Here is a 14,202-nt window from a genome sequence, read left to right as displayed (position 1 = left end):
GACATATTGTAGCTTCTTGACTGTGATTAGCCAGCTCAGTACAAGGACAGAGGCCTCTTTTATCTATATGGTTCAGTATCACATCTGGTCACATGAACATGATATGAATCATTGGCGAGTTTCAACAAGCCAAATTATGGATCACTTTTTCAAAATCAAAAAAATAGCTTAGCCTTTCTTGATACTTCGGTGCAAAGGGTGGCAGAGGCAGATTAAAGATTCAACAACCATGTCGAACGACACAAGTATGCCAGTTTCTTTCAGTTGGCAGCGAAAAATAATGATTCTCTTTAACCATAAAAATTGAGAGAAATTAATTTTACAGTAATTTGGCTATATTAGCTATAGCAACAGAAAAATCAAAGAATGTAATAAAGTCATAAAATACAAGCTGATCCATGTCTCTAACTTACTAAGAAGCTTAAAATCAAGCAGAAAATTGCTCCTTACAGTTATTCTGAAGAATGACAGTTTCCTGAGAAGTAGTGAGCATTACAAAGATGAAACATCATTAAGGCACATCACAGAGTCAGCCAGCATTTTAAACCAAGCCCCACAGTGTCAACTTCCAGCACAACTCACCTCTCCCATACTTCTTCCTTCTAATGCCAGTGCTTGAAAGTCATGGTTGAGTTCATCCATTGACCGTACCTGAAGAAAAATAAAACCATATAATGAACGCAAGAGGTAAAACACCAAACTGTATAAGTAAATTTTAAAAAATAATAGATTACCATCTACATGTAAAATCAATATAGTTACTAGATTAAAAGCACATTCAGAACAGGGAATCAAAGTCCTCATTTTCACTAGATTTAAAAATTAAATGCACTGGAAAAGGGCACTCTTTCAGGGATGGGAGGATTTCAGTTAATCTCAAAGCTACAACTGGACATTTGGGAAAGTAGTCAGTTAAGAACCTGCAGGGTGCAGGATTCTATGTCCTGAGACTAGAGACAGATAACCAATATATTGTTAGGCCACTGCTACTCTGAAATGAGTGCAGTCATACCACACCTTGTGCTTCTGATTTGATATTCCCTCCTCAGGAGTGGTGTGGTCCCTGCTTAGTTCCCCCACAGATCATCCTGAATGCGAAAAGTCAGCAACACAGATCAAGCATAGGTTACTTATTATGGAGTTGCTCACTCAGATCACCTTTACGAGCAAATAAATGCACCAAGGCAGAAATAATTTATTTGGTTTTATCAAACATTGCTGGATGCGCAATTGTCAATCAAAATTTATTTTTAAACAATACCATGAATTCATACCTCAAATTACATATGACAAAAACACAATGGCAGAGATAATAACAATTAGGATTTAAGCTACTGGACGAAAGTGAAACAGACAAGGCTGATGCTGATTTACCAATTATATACTTGCACTAAAAGGAAAAACTAGCATGTATGCAAACCTTTTGACCTCAGGACAACTGAAAATGCATTGCAGTCAAAGAAATATTAGATACATGTAATGTAGAAAACATGGCACCCATTCGGACACAGCAAATTCTCACAAATAGCAACAATTAATCAAATAATGCTTTAAACATTTTTCGGAAACACCAGTGGTCATCTTTGAAATAGTACCATAGAATCATACATATCCAGAGATGGCAGGGAGAACCTTATTTTAATCATCATGACAGCTCCTTTTCACAGTCCACCATTTTCTCAGTACTGAAATAGGGAGGGCCAGCCTAAAATTTATGCTCAAATCTATGGAGTGAGATTTAATCTAGAACCTTGAATAAGAGATAAGAATACTGTCAGCAGGCCATGGATGAAGTACTATGAGCAAAACTGTTGTGCCAACACTGTGCACCACAGGGATAGCCAGTGAGTGATTCTCAAATGTGGGTCCTGAACATTTGCAACACATGCAAGTAGGATCTTAATAGAAACTGGGAGATATTTCTGAAGCATCATCCATAAAAGTAATTTATCGACATATCAGACATGGTGTTACAACAAATGCCCATAACAAAGCATCAATGTGGAGATGAAAAAGCCAGGTGTTATAGCAGCCTCAAAGTTGGAAGTTTGAGTGTTTTATTTTGCCATTTGCAAAGTGAACCATTTATTCTATGATCAGGAGAATTTACAGTGAAAATACAAGCTTGACTGGAGATCAATAATTTTACTGGAGTCAAGATTTAATTCAAGGAAGGTGGCCAGCTGAAAATACACTGACTTTATTCTCCTTAAATGCACCATCTCTATCACAGTTCAAGTGGTAGAGGCTGGTACAATTGCAACATTTAAGAAGCATTTGGATGGGTATATGAATAGGAAGGGTTTGGAGGGATATGGGCCGTGGGACTAGATTGGGTTGGGATGTCTGGTCGGCATGGACAGGTTGGACCTAAGGGTCTGTTTCCATGCTGTACATCTCTATGACTCAATCCACTTGAGTGGCTACATTTTGTGAATGCTTGAGTGAAGAATGAACAATATGATGTTTTCCTATGACTGAGCAGCCTGCCAATATTCATTGACTGATGTAAAGATTGGTTTCTTGCACAGCAAACAGTGCCCAAAGAACCAAGCTCATTTTAAATAATCAGTCATGAAGGAAGTTGATTTAAAGGGACAAGAATGGATAGGGCTAACAGTTTGATTTTCTACTTCCCTTATTTCATCAATAAAATAGGTTAGATGCAGAAACGGATACTTGTGTTGGGATCAAAAATACTTGCATGAATATTAAGTTCATGTGAACTCATGGGGCGGCATGGTGGCTCAGTGGTTAGCATGGTTGCCTCACAGCGTCAGGGACCCAGGTTTAATTCCAGCTCCGGGAGACTGTGTGGTGTTGGCACATTCTCCCAGTGTGTGTGTGGGTTTCCTCCCACAATCCAAAGATGTGGAGGTTAGGTGAATTGGCCATGCTAAATTGCCCAGTGTTCAGGGATGTGTAGGTTAGGTGCATTAGTCAGGGGTAAATATAGAGTAATAGGGTAGGGGAATGGGTCTGGGTGGGTTACTTTTCGGAGGGTTGGTGTGCACTTGTGGGGCCGAAGGGCCAGTTTCCACATTGTGGGGATTCTATGGTTCCAAACTATAACCAGCCACTACTTTTGAAGGGCCAGTCCTACAAATCCTTAGAGTAAAAAAAAATAATACAAACTTATGTCTGCAGAAGCATATTTCCTTGATTTCAAGGTGTCTGAACACCGATCTAATAATCGCTTTACTGCTGACCTCCCTTCACTCTGTCGGTGTGAGCAGTTTCTGCTCAATCACCACTTCTGTTGTCCATCTTACTCTGACCCGAATTCCAGAAAAAGTTGAGAACAGCAGCTTGTCTTTGTTGTTAGAACTTTACAGCCTTCACATTTAGTACAAACTTAAGGAATCTGGGGCAATATTTTGAACGGACTGTGATTTTGTCAGACATTTGTACTTATTTTGGATGTAACTTGCAAAATGGCACAAATGGGGGGGTTCAGCAAAGTTTATTAATGATACATAGTTGGGAAGAAAGCAAACTTGAGGGGAATGGGAAAAGGCTGCAAAGCAATATAGACTAGCTGTGAGATTGGGGAAGATGATACGAGAAGGAGTACAACATGAGGGAAATGTAAAATTATACATTTTGGTAAGAAGATTAGAAAAGCAGAATCTTTTTAGAAGTGAAAGATAGTATAAACATTGGCAAACATTATGCATTTATTGCAACTGGTTTGGAAGTATTGTTAAGGAAGTTTTATTGCAATTAGGTCAGGATTTTTGAGAAGTGTGCAATTTTAGTCTCCTTATCCAAGAATGGTCATATACAGAAGAACCTCAATTATCTAGTATTCAAATATCCAAATATCGGATTATCTGGCAAGATCGCAAGCCCTGACGCTTGGCTAAATAACGTCATCCAGCATTCGATTATCAGGAATTCGATTAACTGAATGAAATACTTCTCGCCTGTGTCCTTTGGATAATGAGGTTCCTCTGTATATGGTGCAACAAAGATTCAGTAGATTGATTTCTTGAATGACAGCACTGTCCAATGAAGAGAGAGAGAAGTAGAATGAGTGTATGTTCTCTTAAGTTTGGAATAAATTGGTGCTAAAGCTTGAGTGCCTTGAACTAGAGTAGTTACAAATTAAGAGGTCAACCATTTTAGATGGAGACAAAGAGAAATTTCTTCACTCAAAGGATTGCAAATTGTTGGAATTTTGCAGAGGGTTTACATACTGAGTTGACGAGTATATGTTTGGGCAGTCAGAGAATAAAGGGATATGAGGACAAAGGAGGTAAATGGATTGGAGGTTGAGGGCTTTCTGCGAACTTACTAAAAGGCTGAGCGTGCTCAGCAGGCTGTGTAACCGACTTCTCCGACTGTTTCTTACATTCCGAAAAGCACCATTTTATCTTGAACAGATTGTGCTAGTAATGGAGGGGGCCTGCAAATATCTGAAAATACAGAAAGGTTGTGGGCTGCTGTTGAGATTGAAAATGCTCTGCAGAGTTCGCTGCGGGCACATGATGCCCTTATTTTAAGGCATATCTGTCTCTCTTTCCCCTCATCCCCAAAAGCCGCCTTCGTGCCTGGATTTTTATAACTTCCCTTCCCTCTGTTCTTATTCTCCTGGAGCCAATTTCACTTCTTCGCTATCAGTCTTCTTTTTCTAGATTTCTCATATCATCTTTTGCATTTCATCATTTTGTCATTAAATCACTTTGTCCCCACCTTATTACAAGCCTCTCCTTTTGTTAATTTCCTCTCGCACCCCTAATAAGCTTGGTTTCAGAACCGCTCCATTGCCCAAGTTCAAATGATCTAGTTGAAACAATTTTTTTCTGGCTACAAATGTTTTCTGACCTTACCATTATTTTCTTTATTAAAAAAAAGATGGGTAAGCCAAGTTGCGCTTCCAATTTTGACAAAAGGAACAAAGTGACAAGATATGCCTGGGAATACTGATCAAGGCCAATGACTAAAAGTGACAGAAAAGCAATCAGTTTGTTACAATATGTTTTCGATTACATACTCTACAGTACCATTAATGTTTCCACAAACATCATGAATGAAGCCTCTTGCAAATATAAATGCCTTCAGAAAAGCTGGAATCAGATTTAAATTTCAGACTTCCAGACATCAGAGACACAAATATTTCTCCCAGAAACACAGAACTAGCATGGGGGAGCGAACGGGCAAGGAAAAAAGCAAAGGCAGGAGGGTCAGATTGGGCCCAATGGATCAATTAAATCTTTTTTTGTTATAATCACAGAATCGTTAAAATGTGGAAAGACGCCAGTTGGCCTGTCAAATCTACACCGAACCTCAGTTGAGCATCCCATCCAGATCTATACTTCAACCATATCACCATAACCCCACATTTACCACAGCTAATCCAACTAGCCTAGAGGCAACTAGTACACTACAAACAATCTACTATGGTCAATCTACCTAACCTGCATGTTTAGACTGTGGAAGGAAACCTGAGCACCTGGCTTAAACCAACAGACATGGGGAGAATGTGCAAACTCCACACAGACGGACACCAGACGCTGGAATGGAACTTGGGTCTTTGGTGCTGTGAGGCAGCAGTGCTAAGTACTAAGCTGTCTCACCACGATTCAATATTCGTTTCCCATTGAATTTGATTAAATTGAGCAGTCTGCTGTCCCCAACAGGGAGATACGTATTCCTTACAACTTTTCAGGCTTAGGAGCTACAGTAACTAAACGTTTTAGAGAAAACTTTATTAGTATATTCATATGGTCTAATACATGAAATAGATGGTTTCTTCAGAGTTTAATCATGACAATACACTAGTAACTTACAAGCTTTAGCTAAGCGGAAGACAGACATTAACTTCCGCACTGCAGCCTCATGTTATGACAGTTTTTAGACCAAATATATCCACAACACATTATGTAACTGCAAGATTTTCATGTGATCTCAATATTCAGTGAGCCCTTGACACATTGCCAAACATAGGAAGAGCAAAGTGACAAGGTTTCATTTTAGCAGCGTACTAGACAATGAAGTGCTTTCCATTAAGAAAATCAAGACTACTCAATATAAAGAACAACTGAAAACAGCCACAGTGCCTTTTGACAAAAGTCTGAAATTATTTTGCATAAAAGGAAGTACATGTTACTGCTCTGTCAGTTAACATTTCAGCAACAAACTAGGGCAAAACACTTAATCCAGGAGTACCCAGTGCAGATGCAATACCCAGGGGGTGAAGTACCATTGTGCAGTGAGCTCTAATATTGCATATTAAGGTATTTCTGGCTTGAGAAGCCAGCTATTTTGGCCACCATTGTATTAGTGTCAGAGTTCCCCACATTAAAACCCCGAAATTCCCTAACTGCACTGTGGGTCTACCTACAGCATGTAAGACTGCAGCAGTTCAAGGGGCTGCTCATTACCGCCTTTGCAAGAGCAACTTGGAATGGGCAATAAATTCGGGCTCAACCTGCGATGCCTACATCCCAACAGTGATTATTAAAAGGTCACACCTTTACCCATCCGCTTTCAACTGCTATGTTAACCTCAAGTCTGAATGTCTGGAGAGGGTAATTCAATAATGATTCCAATTATCAATTGCATCCATAACTCCTTTGAAGAAGCAGTCAGTGCCTGTAAACAGCAACACTGCAAGAAGTTGTAGGAGCATAGAAAATCTACACGATACACACTGCAGCAACTAGCCATGCTTACTCTGGAAATGTGCATTATTCCGTGTGCACAGAACTGAGGTAAGCAGCACAGATGCCAGTTAAGTTGAAAAATAATAGAAAATTGAGAAGTAAAGATTGGCGGGAGACAGAGGGGCCAAAGCTCATAAACACCACTATGGCACAGATGGCCAAATAAATTCAATGCACTGCAAACTTGATGAACGTTATGGAAACCTCCACCCCAGTGACCTGTGCTGCCCAAGAGAACAAAAGCGTTAATGCCAAATAATTTCCAAATTGTCCCCCACCCAAGTCAAACATAAAATAACAATTGTTCCAGAGGAGGCGGCGGCCGTACAAACCATCTTGTCTGCACTGGCTCTCCAAGCATTATCTTAGTGTTAACATTGAATAAATTTAATAAAATTTTTTTAAAATGAAGAGAAATGTATCAAGATAGAAATGAACCTAGAATTGATTAACATTGCTCATTAAACCCAGAAAGCAATTAAAACTCCAATTGAATTATTATTAGAAGCATGGGGTCAAATAGTCAACAAAACTGGATACGTTGGTGGGATGCAAAGAATGAATAAAATGATCAAATCAGGATTTGGTACAATTGGGAAGGTAGCAACTTCATCGGATGACAATGCCAAATAAATACAGCAGAATAGAGATTTTGTTAAAAAAGTCTTTCCATAAACCGGTTCCATTCTAGCAATCAAGTTGCATTAGGTAACTCGCATTGTAAACAGACACAAAATTAGAACCTGAATTAGCAGGAATAGGAAGAAACAAACAACTCTATTACCTGAGAATGGCCCTACAGTTTCTAAATATGTGATTGAATTAATTATTCACAGTCTTCATACAACAGATTGGCAAATGCTCACTTTATGAAGCATGGTGAATGCAAAACATCCCACTCAAGTCATTTCAAAGTAGACAGAAATTGTGCAAGTAACTTTCACTTTCTCAACTTGAGAATAGTAATACCAAAAGGAAAACCCAGTGATTTACGGCTTCACCTCAGTTCACACCAACTCTGGATGATAAGCATTTATTTTGAAATGGTAGATTAGTAAAACTTAAAAGAAATGGTACTTCACGACAGGTTACGTACCAGTGAATACAGGATCAAAACACGATCACATCCATGTTTTAGCCAGGCCACATGCAGGTTCTTCTGCATTTCTGCTCAATATCTTCCTTCAAAAACTATCAGCATGATAAATTGAGTTCAGTAGCACAGGTAGAGCAAACTTAGTTTAAAAAATTACTTTTAGGACCAGTTAGGTTGAAGTCTTTCTTTCAACTCTTACATCATTATCTTAATTAACTTCTCACTTAGATCACTGTGATCACACTCCGTATGCCCACGGATTAACAGTAATTAAAGGGATTTCAGTTAGAAGTATACATTTCAGCCAGGAACCCAACAATCCTGTACACCGCCACTTTTGCTCACACACGTTATCTCACCATTATCTCACTGTCACCATCAATTGCACCAGTTAAGATTTCAAAGTGAAAATTTAGCTCTCAAAAGGAGTGCAAACAGCACAAAGTCCTGATGAAATAGTTCCTATAGCAAGCGCCCTTTAAAAAAATTAGATTTCATTCAACTCAAGTGACTTGTGATTCTATAGCAAGATACTGACTTCAAACAAGACATGGACAACCACTGCTACTGTATATAGCATGCATGTATCATCAATCACTAAGACTGTAAGTAGGCATTTGGCCCCTCCAGCCCCTTTCACCATTTAATAAGGCAATGGGTAATCTGATCTTGGCCTCAACCCAACATTTCTCCAAGTCTTCCAAAACTTAATGATTTTAACGTCAATAGAGAAGCCAACAGTAGAAGAGTGGTCAGAACACCAGAACAGCCAAGGCATAGATGCTAGTAAACTCATTATCACTTCTTGCACTATTTCATCGTCACCTTTAAACAACTGTGTGGGCAGGTTCTTCGATCTCCTCCAAGGCTCCTATCTGGTCAATCAGCTGTCATACAGTAACAGTAATGGAGCACCTAATTATAGAGTCATAGAGATGTACAGCATGGAAACAGACCCTTCGGTCCAACCTGTCCATGCCAACCAGATATCCCAACCCAATCTAGTCCCACCTGCCAGCACCCAGCCCATATCCCTCCAAACCCTTCCTATTCATATACCCATCCAAATGCCTCTTAAATGCTGCAATTGTACCAGCCTCCACCACATCCTCTGGCAGCTCATTCCATACACCTCCCACCCTCTCTGTGAAAAAGTTGCCCCTTAAGTCTCTTTTATATCTTTCCCCTCACCCTAAACCTATGCCCTCTAGTTCTGGACACCCCAACCCCAGTGGAGTCCAGAGGGTCAGCCACAACCAACTCATTTGGTAAAGTTCATACTACATAAACTCGATTATTGGGCTGCAGCCCAATAGAGTCCTGGAAAAGGCTTAAAGGATGCACCAAAAAAAGCCAAAGAATGTGCAGAAAGAAAAATAATTGTGCCAGGGTCATCAGCAGTTGAGATGCCTCATCAATGAACGGATATGGTTTAATAGGTGTGAACCAGAGCCAGAATATTTATGACACAGGCTGAAATGTGGAGTGAAAAGACAAGACAGTCAGCAACAATCCTTATAGTTTGAATGCAGCACAATGATGCAATATGTTCCAGCTCTTCTTATCTACAAACATTTCTGATGACGAGTCACCAGACTCAGCCGCTAACTTGGCTTTATTTTCCCCATAGATGCTGCCACATCTGCCAATTTTCTGCAGCAATTTCTATTTTGTGATACTGATGCAAGACTCTCGGAGAAGGTGGGTGAGGGCAGTTTCGACACTGAATCATTGCCTTCTGAACAGTGCTCAGCATCATAGAAAGTGGGAGAAAGAACTGGGGACCATGACTACTTCTGCATCTAATTTCCCTGCTGACATGAGTACAGTAATCAAATAAATTCCCATGTTTCATCATTTTTCCACTTCTCGTTTCCAGCCGACTTGTGTTCAGTCTTCCCCGCATGCAGTGCCTCCAGCATTACTGCCTGCTAGATCTTTAGGAATTACAAGTGAGCCTTATACCATTTTTATACATCATATGCATTTTTTACACAATGCTGGATTATGACACAAAGAATTTTCAAATTGGAGATAACTATACACAATATCGTTAGTCAGGTAGAGTGTAAAGACAGAATCGCTGTCTCAGAAGGAGAAAAGTTGGAGGACAGTCCTTAAGTTCTATCCCATTGTATAGTTAATTTTCATACAGAACAGGGTTGTGGAAATGTTATTGCATGGTTGGGAGCTCTCAAAGGCAGTAAAGAGTGAGTATCCTGCAGTGAAGTTTGTCTAGTATTGCCACGCCTAGCAACTATTTATTAAAGTCTGAACCCACATGCTCATGGATTTTATATGTCAAGTTATTAATTCAATGCATTTTGGTGTTCAGAGTTAGCATTCATGTACAAATGAGTACATGACGAAAACAATCCTCTTCATCCAAATATAAGCAAGGATAAACCCATCAAATAATGGCGTGCAACAGGACAAAGTTTCCTGAGCTTGTAGGGTGAACTCCCACGGCTCATGGGCAAGGGTCTCATGATCAGAAGTTGAATGTTATATGTACCCAGTGTGGTACAGGAAACTATAGGATCATAGCACAAAATGGAACAAAATGAGGAGTTTTCACAAGCAAATATCTCCATCTTTCACTACTGGTTGTTCAGAATCTTGTGCAAGTTCAGTAATGTTGTGTTCTCTCCATGGTGAAGATTGCAAACGCTAAAGGGCATAAATTGAAAATAGATGAGAATGGAGTAGGTTGGGAACAGAATTTAGGCAACATTTGTCAGGGAAAGCTACTTCAAATAGATTGTTTCCAGAATAACTGGAGAGAAAGGAAGGACAGTACCAGACAGGTAAGGCTGATCCTTGCAAAAGAAACATCCTTGTCTGATACACAGCCTTTTCCTGTTCCTGACATCGCTTATGTACTCAAAATTGAGAAAACCTGATAGCATTGTTTGGTAAACCAGTTCTCAATTTCCATCAATCATTCAAATGTTCAATAAGAATTTTACAATTTCCAATGTGAAAAAGAGTTTTTAAAAAAATGCAGTTCAAGCTTTTTACAATACACTGATAGCTCAACAATTGTTATTTTCTTACCTAGCACACTTTGAACTATAGCTTTTGTGAATTCCCTAGAGACCAATATTATGGAACCCCTGTAAGGTGGATCAAACTCACTCAGCACACCAACTCAAAGCGAGTGCTTATGTTCTATGTATACAGGTTTTCTGTTCAACTTACTCCATCTTTCAATTTTCAAGTGTGAAGATCCAAATCAAAAACGTCCATATGGATTTCATACTTTATATAATTCCTATTCTAGAATGAAAATTGTTTATGTCACATTAATCATTGAAGAGTCACAGAAGCTTCCTCATGATATCACAGCACATGCTAACTGCTTTCACAGCACCTTAAAGCTATAACCTTACCTGGGTTTCATGAATGGTTGTGGAGTATACCACTAATAATCTGTTACATAACTAGAAATATAACTGTCTCTGCAATAAAGCACAATACATTTTCATGTTTTGGAGCAAAACTTGTTAGCTAGGTTCACTTTTCCCTTCATTCAATTTCCAGAAGTTGAAGGCTGCAACATGGTCAATGGGGTGAGCAAAGAGCAAACAAATCAGACACGCTTATCCTACTATCTTAGACATTAATGTGCTAGTCCTTTAACTCCATCAACTTATGTTGTAACCACAGAAATTCTACATCCATGTTATAATGCAACTTAGTGCTGTGCTTAATTTGTACACGTCAAATTTCAGCTGCTATTGGTATTCTAATTTCACTTTCTTTTTACTATTGCAACACCAGTCTTAAGACATTTTCATTAAAACTTTCTGGATCAGTAGACAAACAGGGAAATGAACAAACATAAAAAGTACAAAGAGCAACAAATAGCCTTGCCCTTGTGGGTTGGCTTGCCAGGCTTCACCGAGTAACAACTGACTCACAAACTCCCAGCAGTCTGCTTATTGCTGTCCAAGCAGCTAGTCAAAACAGACATAGATTCACACAGATTCACCTGCACCTCCACCCACATCATCTACTGCATCCGCTGCAGCCCTGCTGTGCTGGTCCAGCAATAAAGTTTCAACTTTGATCTCCAGCATCTGCAGACCTCACTTTCTCCCCAAAACAGACATAGAGAAAGCCTTGGAACAGAATGACTGCCACCTAACAGTAGACTTGAGAATAATCTGGAATACTGTGAGAGCAGTTTTGGTTCCCTTATTTAAGGAAAGAAATCATTTTATTAGAGGCCGTACAGAAAAGATTCACTTGGATGATCCCTGGTATAGAAGGATTGCCTTATGAGCAAATGCTAAATAGGACGCTACTCAATGGGAAATTCGACGGGCAAGAGGTGATCTCACTGAATCATATAGGAGTCTTGAGAGGCTCAACAGGTTAAATGTTGAGGATGTTTCTCTCTTGGGAGTGTCTAGGACCAGAGGGCATAGTCTCAGTATAAAACGGCATAAATTTAAGACTAAGATGAGGAGGAATTGATTGTCTCAGAGGATCAAGTCTGTCTAGAATTCTTTACCACAGACATCAATGGGGCCAGAGCCCTTTGCACATTTAAGACTGAGATAGATTCTTGATCAGCATGAGAATCAAGGGTTATGGAGAAAGGTGGACGTGATTAGCCATGATCCTACTGAATGGCAAAGCAGGCTTGAGGGGCCGAACAGCCTACTCTGTTACTATTTCTTATGGTCTTATACCAAGCTCTGAGTGAATAATAATCAGCATCATGTAAATCAGTACCATATGGCTTCCCAAATCTTGCTCCCTAAATGCATTTTGCATTAAATGGGCATTATGGAATACTGGCATCTTTGACTACCTATATTATTTACAAGGCAAAAGCAATAATGCAGCAGATATCCCACTGAGGGCTTTATAATTGGACTTTTTGTGGGTGGGTATTCTTCTCACTGAATTTGAACATTGCCTAAAAATGTTACATTCACTGCAGAGACGTGCAGCAACAAAAGAAAAAGCTTCAATGGACACACATATGCTTATGTCAGGCCATCAGGGGATTCTTTTGACCATCCATTTGAGAAACTAAACTTGAATAGAGATACAAACATCATATGTATCACATGGATACTGTCTGAACTGAAACCTGCTGTAGCCTGGTTAAGTTTAGCTTGTTGTGTCCATAACACGTTTGCAATCAGATTTGAGTAGAATGCGAAAGATATAAAGTAGAATTTGAATGCAAAGATTAGATATAAAGTTAAAGAATACGATTTTAAAATTCTTTTCTTAAGGAATTAGGATAATAGTACACATTTTGTACATGTCTATTTTGCAAGGCTTGTAGTGTATATATTATCAACCTTTTTCAAATGTGCAATGCTTTTACTGATGTCATTCAGTATCACCTCAGAAATTCTGAGCATAGACACCATCTGGCATCACCCTGGGGCCAGAAGTACAACTATCACAAAATGGCATCGCAAGAAATGTAAGGAGTTAATGGAGGCCTGTTGGGGGTGGTGCCTTATGGTTTTAATGACAACTTGTAGTTTTACTTAATTTTTGCAAGTTTAAAATGTTGTGAGTAAATAAACATAATCTGTTGCATAAAACATATTTCTGTTTGATGCAATTCTTGAAAATTCTTTTTTCACAGGCTTAATGTGTGAATTATACCCAAAAACCTAGCTTTGGTCCCCATTGGTGGATTTAAATGAATGAGAAACAAATGGTTTTTAAGCCTCTTTTGAGATTATGGGCATCTTATAATAAATTACTTATTTTCTCCTGAAGCTTGGCAGCTAAAGGTCAATTCCTCATGAACAATGATTAATTTGAAGTTTGCTATCAGATAATATTTAGTTACAAAAACTATCCTCCCAATTAAACCATTTAACACTCAGCAACTCTCCAGTTTCATAATGTTGATTTTTGCAATCAAGCCCTAACAGCAAAAACTCATTAAAGATTTCTCTGTCCTGATTTCAAAATCTTTTCCCATTCAGTAAAGAACGAAAAGCCCTTTCCAAGGGTTTTCAGAGAATTAGTGACATTTCAAAATTTTTAAACAGAAAGGATCCTTTCAACACATTTTGGTTTACATTATAAAACTGTTGTAAACCTGCAAATGTTACACTGCCAACATTTCTGTGCCATTTCACTTTTGTTTATACTGGGTAAGATCTTGTTCCACTATAGTCAGCAGTAAAATGACTGGGATAAAGTTCTGAAGCTTCAAAATGAAAACAAAGAGAATGGAATAGACTGACTAGCATCCAAGAAATAGGTTGCTGTTCTAGGGGTATGTAACTTTACATAACAATAGACAGTACACAAAAACGTTAGCCCACCTTTTGCTCACCATGGTACAAACTGATCTATTATGACTAGCATGGTCTATTATCAAAACAGAGTTCCAGCCTTCAGGAGCTATGAAGCCTAAATGTTACTAGATTAACGTAGTAACTATGGTCT

The 14,202-nt window shown here is 38.9% G+C and overlaps 1 protein-coding gene across 1 annotated transcript in view; it reads right to left on the bottom strand.

Moving 5' to 3' along the window:
* The window catches only part of LOC122563497 (pumilio homolog 1-like), a 120,413-nt gene that overhangs the window by 89,322 nt on the left and 16,889 nt on the right, over window positions 1-14,202 (bottom strand). Inside the window, 1 exon segment of the mRNA XM_043717294.1 lies at window positions 583-651. Coding sequence (XP_043573229.1) covers window positions 583-651 — 69 coding nt within the window.

Source organism: Chiloscyllium plagiosum, chromosome 27, assembly GCF_004010195.1.
Source record: "Chiloscyllium plagiosum isolate BGI_BamShark_2017 chromosome 27, ASM401019v2, whole genome shotgun sequence".
Lineage (NCBI taxonomy): Eukaryota > Metazoa > Chordata > Chondrichthyes > Orectolobiformes > Hemiscylliidae > Chiloscyllium > Chiloscyllium plagiosum.
The sequence above is the reverse complement of the archived record's forward strand: the minus strand, read 5'-3'. Positions and strand labels throughout refer to the sequence as shown.